The following is a 23,288-nucleotide window of genomic DNA, read 5'->3' as shown; positions in this document are numbered from 1 at the left end:
TTAAAAGCATCTTTATTATATAAGTTAATTTCCAAATGAGATTTTTGTTTCTAAAACATCCTTTTGATTGTCTTTCTGTAATAAATACCATGTCACCTTGTAAACTGCAATAGAAGATCCTATTTTTAAGGCATCTTTACTAAATGTCAATTTTTGGTTTTATAATCTTTTAAATTTTGGTTACTTTTTAAAATTAAATCAAAACAATTTTAAACAAAACTTCAGTTTCCAGCCCACTAATAAAGTTTCTTTAAATAAAATACGTTTGATGAGTGAGCTAAAATTTCCCCCATCTAGATGGCTTCAGTGATTTCTCTTCCCTTTGTTAACATTATTTAAAAATGTATATATCCTACATTTCATGGTAAGTTAGATACGATAAGCACTGAATAAATATTTTTTATATTGAGAGAGAGAAAATATTATTTTAATATATTTTAACATTAAGTTACAAAAATGTCATTCTACTTTAGTTATAATGTCAGCCAATATTTGAATGAAACATACATATTCCTCTTGCGAGGAAGATCTTTGAGTGCATGTCTTTTAATATCTTCTTTATAAATATGTGTTCTATGAGCTAAAAACTATCATGTTTCAGAAGAAGGGAATCATATCCATGAAGCTTCATTTCTTGCGTGTTTTATTTAATCTGACTTCTTGAAAGGCTTTGAAAGAAAGGAGGGGAACAATTGTGAAGGTTGCTAGGTATACACTTAAAGGAGAAACAGCAGGATCATATGTAGTGTATTTTTTTCAGACATTGGAACAGTCCTAAAAGTTGTCAGCATTTCAAAGGAGAAGTGGAATATGGAAGAAGTGGTACTGGAGGAGTTGCAGATATTCAAGGTAAGACAGTCCAGAGTTCCAGAAGAGATGGTGAATTTAGTAGTCCTTGATATAGGACAGTGTGTTTTAATACATCGTCACTTTTCCTAGAGAAGTCTGTACAATTAGCTCCTTTATTTTCCTTTTCCTTAAGCAATGGGAAAAAGCTTTTAAAGCAACTGAGAAGGGGACTCCCCATTTCCAGTAGATTACCACTAAAATCGGGGCTCCTGGGATGGCACTCATTACTTTATTCTCTAAGCATGTGGCCAGACAAATCGCCACAGTGGATGAAAGCCTGGGGTCTCTTTGGCTACCCAGATGCTTTTCTACTTTATACGTTTGACTTTTCAATTTTTCCTCAATTGAATCTGAGAAAACTGGAAGAGTGTGTAAATCATATGTCCCTGCTTTTCTGGAATCTTTTTTAAACACGGTTGCATGATAGTAAAGCCTTTAAGTATGCTACATCCCCCCAAAGAGTTAGCAGATCGAAAATAATAATTTTTTAGATTTGGGGAATGGCTTTGACGTTTAACAATACATTTGAATTGCGGCATTCTTTGTCAGTGATGTTTGGTTGAAAATTATTTTCCAAAAATAACAGTAGAATAAAACTGCCATTTCTTAGAGGAGCCTTGAAAAATATGTCTTTTATAACATTTTTGTTGAGATAGTTTATTAAAATGGGCTGTTTCCCTGTGAACATATCTTGCCTTAAAAAAAAATCAAGTAGGGCCCCCCCACTGTGAGGAACTCAAGGTAATTAACATACTGAGTTCCACAGGATCCGGTTTACATTGTGATGATAATAGTGGTCAAGGAGTTAACAAGAACGAGATCTGAAATCTGGCATCTACCAAAAACAAAGTCTTGGATGGTTCCTGAGGGAAAAAACTGATGTCAAATATAAGTGTGAACCCAGAAGCCATCTACAAAGCCCCCACAATATATAAGGTGCATTAGATAAGTTTTACTTGATGGTTGGTAGTGATCAAGAGTAATTATTTGGATTCCATTGTTAAGATTAAATAATGAATCTGTGTCCTTCATTTAAAAAAATTTTTTTTGATAGTACTTTCTCATTTTAACGTTTTTCTTTCATTTTATCCAGTGTATTTTCTTAAATGTTTGGTATCTGCTACTGTTTATCGGTTTGTAAATACTGGCTGGTGAGAAAAGAATGGACAATAAATAGATGATAAATAGATGAAAAAAATGGTAGAGATTCCATCCTTTTTGGTTTGGTAGCTTCTGTGTTCATGTTTCTAATATTATATCATATGCATAAAGCCATAGTTTCTACAAATAAACCAAGTCCTTGTTCATATCACAAAATCTTCTGCATCGGTAGCTTGCCATGTTCCATAAAGAATAAGCTCATCCACAAAGAACATTATAACTTTTCAGAACTCTGCTACTTGAGCAAGTTTTTGAACTACTGATCTAAGGAGCAGAACGAGGTAATAAATAATTATGGAGATGTTCTTGTCAACACTAGTTTGAATTATATGGAAGCAGTTAAGATAAGCAGATTTAGAAGGAGAAGTCTTGTGGGTAACTGGGAGTGATTTTCAATGCAGTGTTTTACATTTAGATGATTTTTCTGTAATAAGATACTTTAAAATAACTATTTTGATCAATTCTATTAAGGTAGAATTAGCAAATGTTAGATCCTTTCCCCCTGTATATAACAAACCCTTGAAGTTTTCTTCAGTGATCTTTGGCACATGACAAAACAACATATTGGCAACTATGAAAAGCTCCTAAAGATTATCTTTGTTAACGTTTGATTTTTTTTTCAGCACTCATCAATCATCTTGAACATGGAGTTGTCTCTGAAGCAGGTACTTTCTTTTTTTTTTCTTTTATAGTTTATTGTCAGGTTGATTTCTATGTAACACCCAGTGCTCATCGCCACAAGTGCCCTCCTCCATGACCATCACCCCCTTCCCCTCTCCCCCTCCATTAGCCTTCAGTTTGTTCTCAGTATTCAAGAGTCTCTCTTTGTTTACCTGCCTCCCTCTCCCCAGCTGTTTTTCTCACCTTCCCCTCCCCCATGGTCCTCTGTTAAGTTTCTCCTGTTCCACTTATCAGTGAAAACATATGGTATCTGTCCTTCTCTGCCTGACTTATTTCACTTAGCATGACACCCTCCAGTTCATGTTGCTATGAATGGCCAGATTTCATTCTTTCTCATTGCCATGTAGTATTCCATTGTATTGATAAACCACATCTTATTGATCCATTAGTCAGTTGATGAACACTTAGGCTCTTTCCATGATTCGGCTATTGTTGAAAGTGCACTATGAACATTGGGGTACTTGTGCCCCTATGCATCAGAACTTCTGTATCCCTTGGGTATATCCCTAGCAGTGCTATTGCTGGGTCATAGGGGAGTTCTATTGATAGTTTTTTGAGGAAACTCCACACTGATTTCCAGAGTGGCCACACCAGTTTACATTCCCACAAACAGTGTAGGAGGGTGTCCGTTTCTCTGCATCCTCTCCAGCATGTATAGTCTCCCGATTTGTTCATTTTAGCCACTCTGACCAGCATGAGATGGTATCTCAGTGTAGTTTTGATTTGTATTTCCCTGGTGATGAGTGACACTGAGCATCATTTTATCGGTCTGTTGGCCATCTGGATGTCCTTTTTGGAGAAGTGTCTATACATGTCTTCTGACCATTTCTTCATTGGATTATTTGTTTTTCAGGTGTAGAGTTTGGTGAGTTCCTTATAGATTTTGGATACTAGCCTTTTATCTGATATGTCATTCGCAACTATCTTTTCCCATTCCGTAAGTTGCCTATTAGTTTTCTTGATTGTTTCCTTTGCCATGCAGAAGCTTTTTATCTTGATGAGGTCCCAATAGTTCAGTTTTGCTCTTGGTTCCCTTGCCTTTGGGGATGTGTAGAGTAAGAAATTGCTGTGGTTGAGGTCAAGGAGGTTGTTTCCTGCCATTTCCTCTAGGATTTTGATGGTTTCCTGTCTCACACTGAGGTCCTTCATCCATTTTGAGTTTATTTTTGTGTATGGTGTAAGAAAGTGGTCTAGTTTCATTCTTCTGCATGTTGCTGTCCAGTTCTCCCAGCACCATCTGTTAAAGAGGCAGTCTTTTTTCCATCGGATACTCTTTTCTGCTTTGTCAACGATTAATTGGCCATATACTTGTGGGCCCAGTTCTGGGTTCTCTATTCTATTCCATTGGTCTATGTGTCTGCTTTTGTGCCAACACCATACTGTCTTGATGATGACAGCTTTGTAGTAGAGGCCAAAGTCTGGGATCGTGATGCCTCCTGTTTTGGTTTCTTCTTCAATATTACTTGGGCTATTCAGGGTTTTTAGTGGTTTTATACGAATTTTAGGAAAGTTTGTTCTTGCTTTGAGAAGAATGCTGGTGCAATGTTGTTTGGGATTGCACTGAATGTGTAGATTGCTTTGGGTAGTAATGACATTTTAGCAATGTTTATTCTTCCAATCCACGAGCATGGAATGTTTTTCCATTTCTTTGTGTCTTCTTCAATATCCTTCCTAGGTTATCTATAGTTTTCATCATACAGATCTTTTACATCTTTGGTTAGATTTATTCCTAGGCATTTTATAGTGTTGTGTGTGTGTGTGTGTGGTACAATTGTGAATCAGATCAGTTTCTTGATTTCTCTTTCTGTTGCTTCATTATTGGTGTACAAAAAAGCAACTAATATCTGCACATTGATTTTGTACCCTGTAACTTTGCTGAATTCATGGATCAGTTCTAGTAGGCTTCTGGTGGAGTCTCTTGGGTTTTCCATGTAGGGTATTATGTCATCTGAAGCAGGTACTTTTTAATTTTTGTGTAAAAATTACCCACAAAAGCAATAGGCTGTTTGAATTTATTTTAGGGAAACTCTATTGATAATGGAAGTTAAACTATAAATAATGGAAAAAAACCTTTAAATTATTTGTTTCTTTGATAACCAGTTAGAGGCCATTGTTGTAGGCTTGCCTTAGAAGAAGTAGAATGAAATATTATTAATTAAATGATATATAATCCCCTTCTCTTGGCTCTTGAAAACTGAGCTCACTTTCTTTGTTTCATGAGGATGTGTTTCTGTCAAGGCCATAAGAAGTTCAGGTAGAATACTAGCCCTAATCACAAAAAAATGGTTTTTAATCATGGAGTCTAGAAATTAGATGAGGAGCAATGGTGGCAAAAAGCTCAAGAGTCAACTTCCAGCCTTCTACTTAGTGTCCGACTCCTAGAATCAATTTCCTTTACAGAGAAATTAGGGAAATATAATCCACCTCCTAATAAATAGAATGCTGCCTACAAAATTTGAGACAGAGAGTTGGCACATTGTTAAGTGTGAAGTAAATGGTATCTAATGAAATAATAATAATACTTAATAGATTGTAAGTTCTCATATGATACTCCAAATCCCGATTGATTCAAGAGATTCTGACTTGCATTAGCATTTATATATGTAACCCAAGAATAGTCAAGTTATGAGATAATATGCTTACCTGTAAGGTGTTGGTGACATTGTCTTTTTTTTTTAATATAATTTATTGTCAAGTAAGCTAACATACGGTGTATACAGTGTGCTCTTGGTTTTGGGTAGAGTCCCATGATTCATCACTTACATGCAACGCCCAGTGCTCATCCCAACAAGTGCCCTCCTCCATGCCCATCACCCATTTTCCCCTCTCTCCCTTAACATTGTCTTAATCTACTGTCTTACTAATGATACAGAAACTATTAGGGAAAAGATCTGAATAGATTTGTTTTTGGTCTTTTCCATTAATTATTTCAATGACTCTTTAGTTCTTCAAGGACTACTACTATCCTTTAAGGGTTCAGAAATGAATGAATGTCATAGTCCTTCACTTTCAGAAGTTCTGAGTGGAGCTGGGTGATGAAGAAGGAGCATGCTACCAATGCAAAGCAATAATGGAAGCATGTAGAGGGAAAACACGGGGGAGGAACTGATTTAAGAGGAAGCCACATAGAGCAGAGGAAGGAAGTAAAAAGAACAGTCCTGTAGGGCATGGGTGGCTCAGTCTGTTAATCATTTGACCCTTGGTTTCACCTCAGGTTCTGATCTCACAGGTTCCTTAGATTGAGCCCCAAGTCAGGCTCTGGGCTAACAGTGTGGAGTCTGCTTGAAATTCTCTCTCTCTCCCTCTCTCTTTGTCCCTCCTCCATTACAAAATAAATAAATAAACTTTCACAAAAAAGAAGAAAAGATATGCAACCTGAACTATTAAGGATGTTGCAATTAACCAGATAAATTAAAAGGGGGTGGGATGAGGAAGCCTGTGCCAAGAAGAAAAGGAGAACATTTGGAAAGGTGTGAAGAGTGAGAAATCATAGCTTATTCTAATAACTTTGTGGAAAATTAGAGCAAAGGGCATATGTGCGTGCAAGGGGCAGGGAGGTGATAAATGATTCTGGGATATAAAACAGAGCAAAATTAGGTACATCCTTAGATGTCTTCCTAAGAAGTTTAATCATTTTATCTGAGGACAGGGAAAACCTTTAAAGATCTTCAGCAGGAATGTGTTGTGGTAAGCTTTTCCTTTTAGGAGGATCAGTTGGCTGTGGCACCAAGGAAGACTAATTGAGTCCTGGGGTAGAGGTGGGGATTGTCAGAAAACGAGTCAACCCCAGTGGAAATATTAGGACACATAAGTAATCCAGGGAAGAAGCCATAAAGATGGAGACAGAAGTGGTGGCATGGCAGAGGAAGTGGAGAGGGAGAGGAGGAGGTAGAGAATTCTATGTAAGAGAAGGGAAAAGATATGGTGGCTGACTAAGAGATAAAGGGGAGTCAGAGAAAACTCCCAGCTTTGTGTCCTGGATGACAAAGCTAGGGTAGCAGGGCTAGATTTAGGGAAATCCAGTATGTCAACCTTGACCTGGTTTTCAAGATGCCTCTGACTCTTTGGACAATAAAAAAGGCAAGGAAATCAGGATAGAAAAGAGGGGGCACGTAATATTAATGCAAAGAAAGGAATCCTCAAAGGAGACAGAAATCTTAGGCAGAAATAAAGACGGAGAACAAGAAGAAGTTTAAGGTGAAGAAAGGCATTGTTCTCGGTGTTAAACACTATGGAGAATTTAAGTAGAACAAATACTGAGCTGGTGCATTGCATTTAGCAGCCCGGAAGTCTTAGCTGACATTTTCATGGGCGGGAGAGGTAGAAGACTGTTGTCTGTAGGTTGACTACATGTATGTTATTTATGTCAATATTTATTTCTCAGGTTTTTCCCCTTCTGTAAAGTTTGACCCTCTGTTGTTGACCATGAGTTCAGTGAAGGCACAAGCTCTGGCTTACTTGTATCATCCCTCTCCCTGCCTCCTCCGCCACGTACACTCAGTGAATGCTTGTAGAGAGCAGTGCGTTATTTTCAGGACTTATTTTCAAAATGCAACTTTATTTGCTGAGTTGTTTGGTATCCTGCAGCCTTTCATTTGCAATATGGCATCTTTCGAGCCTCCTTAATACTTTCTTCACAGTGATACCAAGCCTTTTCTCTCCGGCTTATAACCCATTTTCCTTCAGGGATCAATAAGTACTTCATTAGGAAATGAAATGGTTCAAACCAAAAGAAAATTTTATAAATCTCTTTTCAGTCGTATCTCAAGTGAGAAGCCACAGCAGCAGCAGACCATCAGTGTTGCCTATCACATCTGTGCTTGAAATAATCTTCCAAAGCGTATTTTCAACCATTGAGAAAGAATTTGACATCTTAATTCCCCAGTCTAGCAGCTGGTTTTTGACCTTCTTAAATTACTGCCAAGGTTATTCTAGCTCTCTAGAATGCTGTCCATTTGGGTGTCAACATCTTCAAACCGCCATGCTGCCAGGAGTAGTGGGACTCATCTTACTCTCTGTTGTGTTTCTATACCACTGCTTATGCTCTGTACAAGGGCACCCAAGGAGACAGATTTAGATCTGTGATGTGGTATTCAAGAAAGGGAAGTTCTTAAGACTAGTCTGAAAGATGCTTCTAATTCATTTGTTTTGCCTGATTTGTAGCAACAATTGTACGTCGGTTCCCGGGATGGATTGGTTCAGCTCTCCTTGAACAGATGCGACACTTATGGGAAAGCTTGTGCAGACTGTTGTCTGGCCAGAGACCCCTACTGTGCCTGGGATGGAAATGCATGCTCTCGATATGCGCCCACTTCAAAAAGGTAAGAGGCACATGGAGTTAAGGCAAAGCCTTCTTTCCTGTCCAGCGAATATCTCACTGGAATACCTTGTTTTATAGTTTAAATTAAAGAAAATACATAGAAAACATGGTCTCTGGTAAGAATGTTAAAACTAAATTTTACGTACAACTAAACATTGAAGGAGGATAAAATAGAGTGCTCTGAAGTTCTGAAATGTGGAACTTTAAGAATTCTGATTAACGGTTTATATTCTTTTCCTTCATCTATGTTAAATACCATTAAAAGTTGGTTAGTCTCAACTGCTCTGCCCTAGCTACATTTCTCCCTTCTTCCCTTATTTTAGATATGTCTATGTTTACCCTGTTTTGTAAATAATGATACATATATATGTTTCTAAAAGTGTGATTATAAACAGCCCACAGCACATTTCAGTAATTTGGTACAATTTTATTTTTACTGTAATAACTTTAACTTGGTCAATTTCTGTCACTCAGATGTACTTAAACATCAAAATGTTGTCCTGCTGTTTGCTGTTCATTGCTTTATGTGCTCTTAAAAATAAAGCTATTTTGATCCAACAGTACCCAGCTAGAAATTTGTCCTATATGCACATGGGCAAAAGCACCACAAAGTCATTCAAGGATGTCCATTTCAGCACTGTTTTCAGTAGCAAAATTATTGAGAACAACCTGAATGCCATCAGTATGACTGATCCTGACCAAATATATTATGATTATATTTTTTTAAGGTGTGTTAGAGTAACACCCTTTTTCTACAGTATTGTTCACAGAGTATAATTCCTCTAGGGAAAATGCTGGCAATTTGTATAATTTTTTTCATTTTTAGGTCTATATTAACTATGATAACATGTAAGTGTGTGTCAGTCCCACTAGCACATACACACTTGTTTGAGGAATCACAGATTGAATGCATAGTACAACAGCAGATATGGCTTAAAATTAGGAGACTTTTCTATTCCCTGAGATTTCTGGATTAGATGTGGGTGGGGAGATACTGCTATTACCAATTCAAAGTAAAAAATACCAATATTTTGTTGTAGTTTTTGGCTAAGAATATACTTCTCATAGTGAGTCCTTAGGGAATATTTTTCCTTCCTAGAAGCTAAAAATCAAAGAGTGCTCATTAGTTCATAATGGACCTTCAGTTTGATGAATTGACCCTGTTTCTTAAGAAGCCAAGATTTAAAAACATCCTTGACCTTATGTACTTTACACAATCATAATTTTTCTTCTTATATTTCCCAAGACTGTATCTCTGATCATGCACACATGCCCCTGCAATAGTTCCCCTTAACTTAACATAAATGTCCATGGGAGCTAAAAAACATACACCATAGATGAATCTTGTACAGGCTTGTCACGTGGTCAGCACCGCCCTTAAGGAATACCCTAGGTATTGTGGAGTTTACTGTGACTTTTACTATTGCTGAAGGAGCAACATAAAATTGCCAACACAAATGAAAATATACTGTAAGAGTTTAAGACCTCTTTAATTTAGGGTAGCAGCTTTCTCTTTTCTTATATGATAGCTACTGTTTTCTCTTAAGGAAAATATGTGACAGTAACGCACAACACCATGATTTATTATTAGACTTGTCCTTACTAACAGGAAAACAATGCGAACAGCATATCTTCAGGCAGGGTTAGCCATTCATGCTCTACCAAACTGCTGCTTCTATTTGAGATGACGGTATTTAACGTGTTGTTTAATCAAATCTATGTAATAATGAATCTTCATAGGGTAACAAGTTGTGTGTTTGTGTTTACTTTCCTATCCATGAATTAAAACTCTTTTACATCTTATTACTTTCCCATTGACTGATTGAAAAAAGAGGGTAAGGATGGTTTGCCCCCACTCCATGTATCTGAAATCTGGACTATATTTATAGTCAGTCTGTTCTATTGAAAAATTTGTCAAAAGTCAGAGGAGTTCAATAAAATTCATCTTATTTCAAAACAGGATGGATTCTATTAGGACTCTGTTTCTGGTAGTATTTGGATTGACATTAGATGGAAATAGTGCCTTACGTTTGAGTTGAGCAGTAAGACAGCATAGGTCTGCTCTTGCCACTGCTGTTAGTGTTAAATGCAGACTTTATCTGTTCCAGCTATCATGTTCAATGTTCTAAACAGTTTAATCCCTTTTCCGTAGGCGAGCTAGACGCCAAGATGTAAAGTACGGAGACCCCATCACCCAGTGCTGGGACATAGAAGATAGTAAGTATGGGTTTAATATTCTTCTCTCCCATTTAAAATTTTAAGCCTAGTCTTTGTGTGTCTTTTTATTATATGACTTAATTATATCTATTATATGGGAAGATTTCATTTTATATGATGTGTATGTTCTGGAAAAACAACAAGAGATTGTATCAGTCAACTCCCTGTCTTACATGCCTAAGTGAATAATCCTTTGTTATATCATTATTTGTATCATATGTCTTTTTAAATTCCTATCCTTTTTTTTGTATTTTTTACTGCCTTACCCATCCTCATAAAGTTTGAAAACTGCTAATAAAGATAAATCAGGATATAGTCCAAAACATATGAACATTTAGAGTAAACTCAAAGAGTCTCTTCCATAAAGGTCCAATGAGATTGTAGGCATTTGTTAGAAAGTTGTATGCAGAGTATGCATTATTTGAATTTGTGTATTAATTCAAGTTTTTATTCAATCAGTAAATGTTTATTAAGTGACTTCTATTTGCATATCATTGCCTTGGGTACACTTTGAGACAAAGAAACTCCTTGGAGAGCTTATAATTCTTTGGGGAGATGTCATAAGGCACAATTAGTGATATGGGAGTTTAGCTAAGACAGACATCACCAGAGGCTGTATTGTTCAGAGAAAATTTCATGGAAGATCTTGAGAGCCTGAGTATGACTGAGACCAAGTGGAGAATAGAAAGGACTGAGTCTCATAACAAAGAAAAAACCCAGAAGAGTATATTGCAAAATATCAATATATGAATATATTCTCCCAAAAATCCATGAGTATATTCCAAAAAACGTATAAGAATATATTTCAAAGCTTTGGTCACTTTCCACTGTCAAACTCTACCTTTAGACAGAAAATATATGCCTATACATATGCCTGTGCTTAGGCACATGCACACGCACACACAACTAAAGGAAGGTTTATCACATTGTTAGTAGCCATCCCTACATTCAATAAATAACCCAAATTTCATAGTCTATAACTGGTGACCTGGAAGCTTTGTAATTTGAAAACAAAACAATTATTTATAATTTATAATTTCATTCTTCTGAAAAATAGACTCTGATCCAGAATAGTATGTTTGACTTCTTGTTCTACTGCCTGGGTGACTCCCTGTCATGTCCAGTGTTTGGTTTAGCAGACGCCACCGTGTATAACCTATATAGTTTCCATAGGGACCACGAGATGGTTCAGGAACCGTTACAGGTGTTTAGGACATCCCAATGAATAAAAGAGAAAACAATCTGCATCCATGGAACTTCTGTCCAAGTTCTGTTAGGGGAGGGAACAGGCAGTAAACTTAAAAAGAAGTAAAATATATGCTATGTCAGATAGTGATAAGTGTTGTAAAGAGAGTGATTCAAAACACAGTTCCTACTGATGGTGGAGAGACTGATTCACCATATCCTGTTTCTGCTGTGACCAACCACACGCAGTCTTTGCCAATCATCGTCATCGCTGCCCCCCATCCACTTTTTGTCAAGGTCTCCAGCAGTTTCTCCCTTGCCAAATTCAATGGCCAGTTTTCAGTTCTCATTTTTACTTAAGGTCTAACTCCCTCCTCCTTGAAACACAGTCTTCATTTGACTACTGTGCAGTGATATGCTAGAAGAGCCAGTTCTTAATGGTCCCATGAGCGTTGATTGCTTATTATTTAGGAATTGCACGAGCTGGTTTTAAACTCTTGGTAGCTTGATTCAGCCTTGATAGCGGGAGTTTTGACACCAGGAAAAAAGAACCAGGACTACAAATCAGAGTTCTTTTGTTTTCAAAGAGACGGTGCCTCAGCACTCTTGGGCTTCATGACTCCCTTCACCTCCATCCTTATAATTTTCCTCTTACTTTACAGGCTGCTTCTTCTGAGTGATCTTAACTCTCCTTTTCATCCCACCATCTAAACATAAAATCTCTGCCTGTTTCCTGCCTCACACTGTCAATTTCAATACTATTGGAGGCAGTTTATTCCCAGATTCTTATCCAGTACTGAACTCTGTACTGTGTGCCAGAAAACTTGTATGCCTACCCAAGAGCTCCTCTCAGATGCCTAATAAGCATCCTAAATTATATCTGAGACAGAATTAGTGCTGTCTTTTCCTAAACTTTGTTATTTTGCAATGAAGACTTTCCCATATTAATAAATAGCACTTCCATTCACCCAACTGCTTAGGAAAAAAAAACAGCTAGGCATCACCTTTTTCATTTACTCTTTCTTTCGCATACGAGTACCAACCTCATAATAAACCCTTTTGGCTCTGTGGCCCCATCTGTTCCTACTCTTCATCACCTCCTGATGCACCCACTTACCCAAAGCTACCATACCTGTCCGGGGGTCGTTTATCTGGTCCTCCTGCTTCCATTTTTGTCCCTGGTCAGTCTCCACCCCTCTTAGTAGCCAGAGTAACCTTTCAGAAACTACAGTCAGATTGCCTCATTTTCTTACTCAGAATCTTTCAGTAGCTTCTTAGAACAATTAGTACAAAAAAATCCATAGCATTTACCATGGCCTTCAGATTCCGCTTGATCTAGTTCCTGATACTTGCTCTGATCCTCTTGCTGTCACTGTTGTGTGGCTTGCTTACTGGCTTTCTCTTTTTCAAAAGCCCCATTCTGGTTCCTGTCTCAGCTAGGTTTGCATTTGTTTCCTCTGCACCTACCTAAAGAACTCTTTTCTTCAAGTGTCACACCATTTACTTTTATGCTTAAAATATTGTCTCAGGGGTGCCTGGGTGGCTCAGTCGGTTCAGCATCAGACTTCCATTTAGGTCATGATCTAATGACTCGTGGGTTAGAGCCTGCATCAGGCTCTATGCTGACAGCTAGAAGTCTGGAGCCTGCTTTGAATTCTGTGTCTCCTTCTCTCTCTGCCATTCCTGTGCTTGCAGTCTCACTGTCTCTCTGTCTCTGTCTCTATCTCAAAAATAAACATAATTTTTTAAATGTTAATGTCTCAGAGACACCTTTTCTGACCATCCTGAGATACTTTCTCCCTGTTCTACCTCTGATTCTCTGATCTCCTTTTTTTTATTTGTAGTACATAACACTGCCAAATACTATTTCTTTAATTTAGTCACTTGATGACCTTGTCTCTGTCACCGGGATGTAAATTGTATTGTAGGCTCAAAAGAATGTTTGCATAATGCATGGGTAAAGGAGAGGGTACTTAGCTGGATAGCATCTGAGCTACACTAAAAGAGGAAAGGCACATTTTACAGTAATTGCATAATAATAACAATAAGAAAGACTTCACATAGGTTGGGCTACGTTGTGACAGTTCCTATGGAATTCTATGGAGTCTATGTTTACCCGGCAGACTATAAGTATTTCAGGGGTGCCTGGGTGGCTCAGCCAGTTGAGCCTCCAACTTTAGCTCAGGTCACGATCTCACAGATAGTGAATTCGAGACCTGCATCGGCCTCTGTGCTGACAGCTCAGAGCCTGGAGCCTCCTTCTGATTCTCTCTCTCTCTGCCCTTCTCCCACTCGCAATCTCTCTCTCAAAAGTAAATAAAACATTAAAAAATTTTTTAAAGCAGCTATTTCATATTTTCAGGAACAGTCATTTTTGAAAAAAATATGAGTAGTTGACACCTATTTGGAGAAGCCAGACAGAAAATCAACTGTGGGTATTAAAGTACAGGCAATGAGGGTATTTAAAAACTAAGATATTTGCAAATAAGGAATATTTTGTTAAGTTATAATTGACAGATAACATTATACTAGTTTCAAGCACACAACAATAACAATTCAATACTTGCATACATTGTGAAACAATCACAATAGGTCTAAGTTAGCATCCATCACGACACAAAATAATGCTGCAGTGAACGTGGGGATGATATATCTTTTTGAGTGAGGGTTTTATTTGTTTTGTTTTGTTTTTTTATGGGTGGATACCCAGAATTGGACTTGTTGGATCCTATATTAGCTACATTTATAATTATTTGAGGAAGCTTTGCACTGTTTTCTGTAGTGGATCCAATAATTTACGTTCCCATCAACGGCACACACATGCTTCCTTTCCTCCACATCCTCGCCAACACTTGCTAGTTCTTGTCTTTCAGATAATAGCCAGTCTGACAGATATGAGGTGATAGCTCACTGTGGTTTTGATTTGCATTTTCTTGATGATCAATGACACTGAGCATCTTTCCATATATCTGCTGGCCATCTGTTATGTTTTCTTTGGAAAAATGTTTGTCAGTTTCTCTGTTCATTTTTACTTGGATTTTTTGGAGGCTTTTGCTATTGAGTTGCATGAGTTCTTTATATATTTTTGATATTAAGCCCTTATCACATATATGATTTGCAAATATTCTCTCCCATTTGGTAGGTTGACATTTTATTTTGTTGATGGTGTTCTTTGCCATGCAGAAGCTTTTAGTTCAATGTCAACCTTCTTGTTTACTTTTGCTTGTGTTCTGGCATAAAATTTAAAAAATGATCAATAAGATTGACATCAAGGAGCTGAATGCCTAAGTTTTCTTCTAGGAGCTTTATAGTTTCAATTCTTACATTTAACACTCTAATCCATTTGGGGTTAATTTTTATGTATGTTGTAAGATAGTGGGGGTTTTTTTGTTTGGTTTTGGGTTTGGGGTTTTGGTGGGGTTTTTTTGGCATGTGTCTGTCCAGTTTTCCCAACACCATTTGTTAAAAAGATTGTCCTTTCTCTGTTGTATATTTAGGTGTCAAAATAATTGCTGTCAAAATAATTGCCTATCTATGCGTGGATTTATTTCTGGGCTCTATTCTGTTCCACTGATTTGTGTCTGTTTTTATGCAAGTACCATGCTGTTTTAATTACTATAGTTTTGTTAGTGTGGTTTGAAACCAGGGAGCATAATGCCTCCAGCTATGTTCTTTTTTTTTTTTTTTTAAAGATGGCTTTGGCTGTACGAAGTCTTTTATGGTCCCTACAAATTTTAGGATTATTTCCTTCTCTGTAGAAAATGTCACTGGAATTTTAATAGGGATTATACTGAACCAAAAATTGCTTTTAGTAATATGGACATTTTGGCAATATTAATTATTTTAATCCATGAGCATGAAGTATCTTTTCATTTACTTGTGCCTTATTTGATGTCTCTCATAAATGCTTTATAGTTTGCAGTGTGAGGGTGTTTCATGTGCCTCACTACATTTATGCCTATGTGCTCATTCTTTTTGATGCAGTTGTAAATAAGATTGTTAAAATTAAGAAATTTAAAACTCAGAAATGAAATCAAGATTATTGGTAACAATAAATTCATTTTCTGTCAGACCAACACAGTGATGACTGGATCAAAGAGTCACTGTTATTCCTGATTTGAAAAAGGATTTCATACCATCAGCTATTTCATTTTCACTAATTTATCTTTTACTACCCTGACCAATTCCATGCCTGGATCAGTCTAATCGAGTTTCTCCCCAGCCCTTGCCTCATCACCCAACAATCTGCCTGCAGCCTCCCTGCTCCGCTCCTGAACTCCTTCTGCTCAGGAAAATGGCATCTGTTACTCTGAAATGATGCATGTCTCTCTCTTCCATGATTGGCACTGGGGATCTCTCTGTGCATTAGGAATTTATTAAGTGTGAAAATCATAGATATAATCTGTTGAATTGGCTGGGATGGTGGATATATTACAAGTTTCAAAGGGAATCCACACATTTTGAAGGTTAGATGAGGTTAATTCATAATGGTGTCAGCACGCCTGACTTAATCATTGCTGGTAAAACACAAACAAGTTCAAAAGAAGCTTCTTCAAAGGAAAGCCCGACTATTGCATATATGTGCATTCATGCCATTTGCTGATAATTTTATGTGCTTACATTTAGAATTCACAGAGGTCCCTTAAGCCTTACTCTTATTAGTTTATGCCTAAAATGCTAAGGAGGCCCATCTGCAGAATTGAGACATCTGAATATATGATGAAAAAGTGCATGTTTGGGCCAGGCTGAGCAGCTGTCATTTTTTATTTGATCAAATTTGAGCTACAGATCTTAGATCACACATGGGACACAGCCTTTGGCTACTCTGGATGGAATGTATTTCAGATGGTGCAGTTGATTTACGAGAATAGGGTGTCTGAGACAATGCTCCCTTAGCAGCCCATTAACTATCTTATAGCAAATGCATGTTGGGCTTAAGAATCCCTCTTTGAATAAAAGAGAACATTTTTTGGTAGACAGGCCAGAGAAGATCCAGATTCTGAGCCTTAGACTATGTAGCTCAATATCATCATTATAGAATTTTGTCAAGTACAGAGCACTGTACTTGCTTTTCTGACATTAAAATTTCTTAATGTTATGTGGTCAACTCTGTGGATCAATTCATGATAGAATTTCTCTTGAAAGATGAAGTAAATTGCTCTTCTGGAACTATCTACAAAGTTGGTTAAATTAAAAGGGGTGAAGCATTAAAAGACACTAACGTTTTATTCAATTCAGCTCAGATAAAAAGTTTCCATGTTTAGAGTTAGGTCTTATGAGCTCTTTAAAAAATTGATTGCAAAAAGCTAATATATTGATGAAAGGGTAAAAGTCATAATGCAGGAATAGAGTTTTAAAAATCAATCTATTAGATAATATTTGACTCTTAGGTAACAATATTATAACGTGAATTTCCTCTCTCTTTAATAATGTGTATGAATCTTTTCCCAATAGCATCTGTTCTAAATCAGCCTATTTTCCCATCGCTTTTAGAATCAGGTCAAGGTTAATCTCCTATTCCATGTTTGCTTTCCAGGCATTAGTCATGAAACTGCTGATGAAAAGGTGATTTTTGGCATTGAATTTAATTCAACCTTTTTGGAATGTATACCAAAATCTCAACAAGCATCTATTAAGTGGTATATCCAGCGGTCAGGAGATGAACATCGGGAGGAGGTAAGTTATGGTCACAAAAGAATACTCACCTTGAAGGAAATAGTGTAAAAGTTAAGTCAAGTTTGGGTTGTGAGAGATGTTCAGTGTTTAGTGCCATATGGTTCTCTCATCACAACTCAATAAAGAGGAAAATACCAATTTATACTCACTAACATGAAAGTTAACAATGTTTTCGATATGAATAGGACAACTCAGGAGTGAGCGCCTGGCTGACTCAGTTGGTTAAGCACCCAACTCTTGATTTCACCTCAGGTTACGATCTCATGGTTCATGAGTTCAAGCCCCACGTTGGGTTCTGAGCGGCCAGTGCAGAGCCTGCTTGGGATTCTCTCTCTGCCCATCCCCTGCTTGCATTAATAAACTTAAAAAGAATTGGACAACTTAATTTTGATACATTAATAGATTATATTTAAAATTAGATTGAATTTTTATAAGAAATGTACATATTTTTTCCAAATTTTCATTGTCATAGATTGTATTTTAGAACAATTCCCTATTCAAAAACAAGAGCACAGTATTTTCTCCTTGCTGTGGGATAAGGAGTACACTTTGCCTCTGATTGTGTTTAACTTAGATCATAAAGTGAAACAGACTGATTATGTATGTCTTTATCATATCATATGAACAAGATGGATAACTATCTGGACATGTACTTTTACATTCTTGATATATTTAAAAGTAAAACAGCAGAGGGAACAGCAAGATGGCTGTTCTCTTTATCTTTTGACTTTTTCTGTTTAAGCCTAAGACATATATATGATTGAAACATATAGCAGAAATTGTGTGAGGTAGATAGGTTATATGTGTTACTGAACTTAATGAGATGATTTTGGGTTGTCTGAGAAATCTTGTATTATTATTTGCGTGCCATGAAACAAAGGGTAATTGGCAAAGTTTTAATTTTTCTCTTTCAGTGCCTGAGAGAAACCAGTAAAGCTCAGTATAGGTTCTAATATTCCCGTTAATAAACCCAGGACATTGTAATGAGTAATGGAATGAATTGAGGATTCAGAATTAGATATTTGATTGAATCACAGTCCTGTGTCCTTTGGTAATATCACCTAGACTGTATGTGCCAGAATTTTCTAAAGTGAACAAAATCAATTCAAAAGTTACTATTGAAAATAAAATGAGAAAATACAGATGATAATGTGAATTTCAAAGCAGAGGATTACTTACAAGTGTAAAATACTCATATAAAATTGCAGATACTGGGGGCATCTGGGTGGTTCAGTCAGTTAAGCATCAGACTCTTGGTTTCAGCTCAGGTCATGATCTCAGAGCTTGTGAGTTCCAGCCCCACATTGGGCTCTGCTGCTGCTTGGGATTCTTTCTTTCCCCTTTTCTCTCTCTCTCTCTCTCTCTCTCTCTCTCTCTCTCTCTCTCTCTCTCTCTCCCCCAAGTTTATATAAACAAAAAAATTGCAGATACTCTCTTTCAGGAAGATGTGTGAAATAGGAAATAGCCCTGATCGTGTTTTCAGCTTGACTGCTAAGGATTTGTGAGCAGGTTGAGAAGTTCCTGTAACATTCAATTTCTCTGTCATATAAATAGGCAGACCAAATGCTCTAAACTACCAGCCTCCTTGATAAGTCTATAAACATTTAAAATAATGTATATAATCAGTTTGACTTTAGTAGAGAATAGTGGTTCTCAACTGTAGGTGAATTTGCTGCTGGTGTCCACATCTGGTGATATCTAGAGACATTCTTAGTCGGCCCAGCTGGATGGGTGGGTGGGTGGGGGGTGCTCTTGGCATCCTGTGGGTAGATGTCAGGGATGATGCTAAACATTCTTCACTTCAGAATCCCTCACAATAAAGAGTCCTCTGGCCCCAAATCTCAGTAGTGCTGAGGTTGGGAAGCCTTGCAGTAGAAGGACCAAATTTATAAGAAACTGAGGTAAAGATATGTTCCACCATTACATTAAGGTGTTACTATCTCTCTCTTCATCTGAAATCTTCAAGAACAAATATTTTTTATTAAAATGTTGACTCTTTACTTGCTTAATACCAAAGGAATACTCCAGTGTTTGTTATGTCAGATTTCTCCAATAAAACTTTGATTCTTCATTACTGATATTTATACATTCTAAGATTACAGTATATCTGTATTAATACTAAGTGTTTATTTTAAGGGCCCCATTTTTCCAATATATTATTAAAGTATTATCTGACATGGAAGTGATCATGTAACTTTGAAAATGTAAAGCATTGACTTTTTACTGAAGACATATTGAATCTGAATTTTAACATGCACATTTTAGTTACATTGTAATATTTTACTCTTAAGTATCCCAAACCAGCATTTTTAATTTTATAGTTAATATTAAGTTTGATAATTTCTCACCAGTTAAATGTAATTCTTTAAAAATGATGTTTCTCCCACAGCAAATTTTATCTGACTTTTCAAAGACCACAGTACTCTGCTTGGAGGGAGTCTCCTAGTTCTAGATGTAGACATTTGCCCATTCATGTTTGCATTCACATCTTTCATATTCCTGAAGAGGCAATGCATTCCTTTGATGTACCTTTTGATAGTATATCATACAGTCACAGTGGTACCATGCTCCATGAATTTTAATGGGGCAGCAATAGTATACCCTACTTAAAAGTTTCCTAACTGTAATATTTCAACTGCTAGTTTCATCTACCTTTAGAAGTAGGTAGTTATGCATTGTCCAGGATATGCACTCCTGCTTCCCAAGCTGAGAAAAGGGGCAAAATCCAGACTAGATTTGAAGCATTTTCCCCAGCAGGCTGTCTTTTGCTCCTTACCAAGAAGGTCACAGTTTGGAATCTTCCCCCCACTGAAAAAAACCCTGCGGGAGAGACCAGAATCTCCTGGGGCACAGAGCCTGTCACCAGCTTATTCTCTGCCAGGAGAACATTTCCTTCCGAGCTGTTTCACAGTTGGGTGCTGTTGGGGAGGTCATGAGTCAGTTATCTGCTGACTTCCTTATAAAGCTAGTCTTGAAATTGATGATGTTTATGCTGGAAGTAGCGAGTTAATCGGCAGTCCCCGAGCTTCTGTTGAACTTTTGGGGTCTGAATGATTAGAAGAGGTAATACCTTATGCCATCTGTGGGAGTATTTTCCTGTGTGGGGGGGGGGCTTTTAAAAAATACTTTAAAAACATCTTCAAATATTTGTATTTTCTCTTTGTAGTTCCTTGTTTTATTGTTTTCTTTCTATTATAAAAGCAATAGAAATGGTTTTGACATTATAGTGACACATAAGGAATTATGGAGCCTCTAATGATGTCTGTCCCAGCTTTTTCCCGCTAACCATTAACCCTGTGAGCAGTTTTCCTTGTCATTCAATTTGAATACCAGGTTCTTGCTATCCCCCTACACCTGCTGCCCTGACACCACAGTCTTCCATGATTATTCCGTGTTATTTAAATAGCACCTGTTTCCTCCTAAAAAAAATAGTAGTCAACTTCCTGACATCTAAATCTTCCTCTACTTTTCTAACTGTTTTCCTAGGATGTATCTTTTGAGGTAAAAATAGCTGAGTGAAACATTATCTTCATGGCTTTTCATAAACAACTGCATATTGCTAATTTCTTGTCACAACCACCATATCAGTACCTTTTCTAAGCTTCTGAGGCAAAATTGTATATGACAATTCAAGAACATCAATACGAGTTAGGTATGAAAAAGTCATATTATGTAAATATATATTCCTTTGAAAATTTGTGGATATGAATTTACCTTCTACTTCGTAACTGTCAGTTTCAGTTCTATTTGGTGAAGTGCTTTACCCATTATTTGCTTAGTTTATTTATTTCTATGTATTTTTAATATTTTTGTTTTTGAGAGAGTGAGCAAGTGAGGATGAATTGTGGGGAGAGGGAGAGAAAGAGAGAGACAGAGGATTCAAGCAGACACTGGGCTGACAGCAGAGAGCCTGATGTGGGGCTCAAACTCACATACTGTGAGATCATGACCTGAGCCAAAGTCGGACACTCAATGGACTGAGCCACCCAGGTACCCAGCCACCCAGGTGCCCCTGTGAAAATCATTTTTAATGAATACTTCATTGAAAACCAAGTAAATGAGAGTGTCTGGGTGGTTCAGTTCGTTGAGCATCTGACTGTGGTTCAGGTCATGGTCTCATGGTTCATGAGTTCGAGCCCCATGTCGGGCTCTGTGCTGACAGCTCAGAGCTTCAAGCCTGCTTCAGATTCTGTCTCCCTCTCTCTCTACCTCTACCCAGCTTTCACATTCTCTCTCTCTCTCTCTCAAAAATAAACATTAAAAAATTTTAAATGATTTTCACAAACTTTAAATTCTATTATTAATGTTAACCGTTTAATTCTATGCATATTATTATAAGTAATTTATTATGTTTTATGTATCTAAATTTTTTTGTGTTTCTCCTATAAAAGAGTTTTATATTTTGCATAGACAAATCTATAGATTTCTATCTCTATGATGTCTCATTTACTATGCTTAGAAACTCCCCTTATGAAACGTCACATATATTTTTTCTGGTTATTTTATGATTTTATGATTACCATTGCAATTTGCATTTTATATTTACATTTACTCTAAGATACCAAATTAATCTAGGGGTTCGTTATGTAGAAATTCAATTTTTTTCTTTTAAATAATGAGTCAGTTGCCTCAGAATATTTTTAAATAAGTCTTCCTTCTGTGTTTGTTGCAGAAAAGAGATATTCTTGAAGGCCTAGTCACTTCCAAGACATATGCCATGCTTTAGCTATGAGAGATCTGACAGGTGAATTATCTGTAAAAGAATTACCATTAGGCTGCTATTACTGGAGAGCAGAGTGCCTGACCCTTACCTGCTGCTTAGTACCTAAATGTCCTTTGTCCCTCTCCACGTTACTCTTCTCATTTTAAATGAATTGCCCTTCACTGAAGGTCTACATTTAATAATGCCAAATATATTATCCTTGCTCACATTAGGCAAATGGATAGTCAACCCCAGTTCAAGCGTGATTTTGATTTAGCAGAGCAGGTTTTTACTTATCACTCTGAGAGCGGAGAAAATTCCACGAGTTTAAATCAGTGGCCAAAGATTACATTATCTCTTTGTAAAGGAGCTGAATTTTCTAAATGGGCTGTGCTGACATCTCGCTGTCGAGATACAGTGTGCGTAAGGCCTCCTAGCCCAGCACGGCCCACAAGCAGCACAGGGAAGGAGAATGTCAAGTAGGCAAATGTGAATCAGCCGCTGCATATCTGGTCGCAGCTTCCTGTCTCTAGATAGCAAAAAATCCCTATGAAAATATCAATTCCAACTGTATTTTATTAGAAATGCTATTTCAATCAAGCATATTTTTGAAAACTGACAAAGAAAAACACTTTAATGATCTAATAAACATTAGATAAATCCAGAAAAAAATGTATTAGAGTACATTTTATATCTATAGGTCAAAAAAAAAAAGAGAGAGAAAGATGAAGCAAGAAAAGGGAAGGATCACATTGGACTAAGGAAATGCCAGGTGTTTATGAAATTCTGAGTCCAGTAGGGACAGACATAGCCTCGGAAAGAGGGTAGGGGAGCCGGGCTTCAGAGTTAAACAAATAAACAGGATACTAAAAGAGACTAGCAGAGATAATGAAGTGTTACATCATATGTGTGAAATCAAAGTCATAATTTCTTCCTGTCAGGAGATTAAAGAGAACAATAAAAAGTAGTGAGTCAGAGCTCTGACAGCTCTCTAAAAGCCACATTAAGTGCAGCTTAACCATTAGCAAGAGTTCCAGTTATGAAGTCTAGAGATGAACTGAAACTGAAGTCACCAACCTTGACTGTCATGCTAATAACCAGAGGCCATTTTCTATTAAGAGTAAATTACAAAAAATAAAAGCTTCAGAACATCACCTCGCCGGCTTTCCAGTGACACTGCAGCAGTCTATGATGTTGCTAATAATACCTCACACTTTAACCTTCAGAGAGCTTTACTCTTAACTCCCCAAATACACCATATGCTCTGTCACCAACTTGATAAATGGAAGACCCATCGGAGAAGATAAATGAACAATCCTAGGAAGCAGAGTCGGCAGATAAGCCCCAGATCCTAGGCTTTGGAGTCAGAATTTGGGATTCTAAGGTATTTTTAAAGTTTGAAGAATAATCTTTACAATAAAATTATTTAAAAGTAACGGCATACGTAGTGTGTTAAACTTGAGATTAATATTTCTGTTTAAGATGGACCCTTTCAAA

General features: G+C 37.0%; 1 protein-coding gene across 1 annotated transcript in view; it reads left to right on the top strand.

Moving 5' to 3' along the window:
- Nucleotides 1-23,288, top strand: part of SEMA3D (semaphorin 3D) — a 182,582-nt gene that overhangs the window by 153,428 nt on the left and 5,866 nt on the right. The window contains exons 13-17 of the mRNA XM_029928204.1: nucleotides 761-849; nucleotides 2,634-2,675; nucleotides 7,855-8,012; nucleotides 10,164-10,228; nucleotides 16,950-17,089. Of these exons, the coding sequence (XP_029784064.1) occupies nucleotides 761-849; nucleotides 2,634-2,675; nucleotides 7,855-8,012; nucleotides 10,164-10,228; nucleotides 16,950-17,089 (494 nt within the window). The remainder of the gene's footprint in view (nucleotides 1-760; nucleotides 850-2,633; nucleotides 2,676-7,854; nucleotides 8,013-10,163; nucleotides 10,229-16,949; nucleotides 17,090-23,288) is intronic.

The sequence above is a fragment of the Suricata suricatta genome, chromosome 2, assembly GCF_006229205.1.
Source record: "Suricata suricatta isolate VVHF042 chromosome 2, meerkat_22Aug2017_6uvM2_HiC, whole genome shotgun sequence".
In the NCBI taxonomy this organism is placed as follows: domain Eukaryota; kingdom Metazoa; phylum Chordata; class Mammalia; order Carnivora; family Herpestidae; genus Suricata; species Suricata suricatta.
This window is presented reverse-complemented; position numbering and strand designations above follow the sequence as displayed.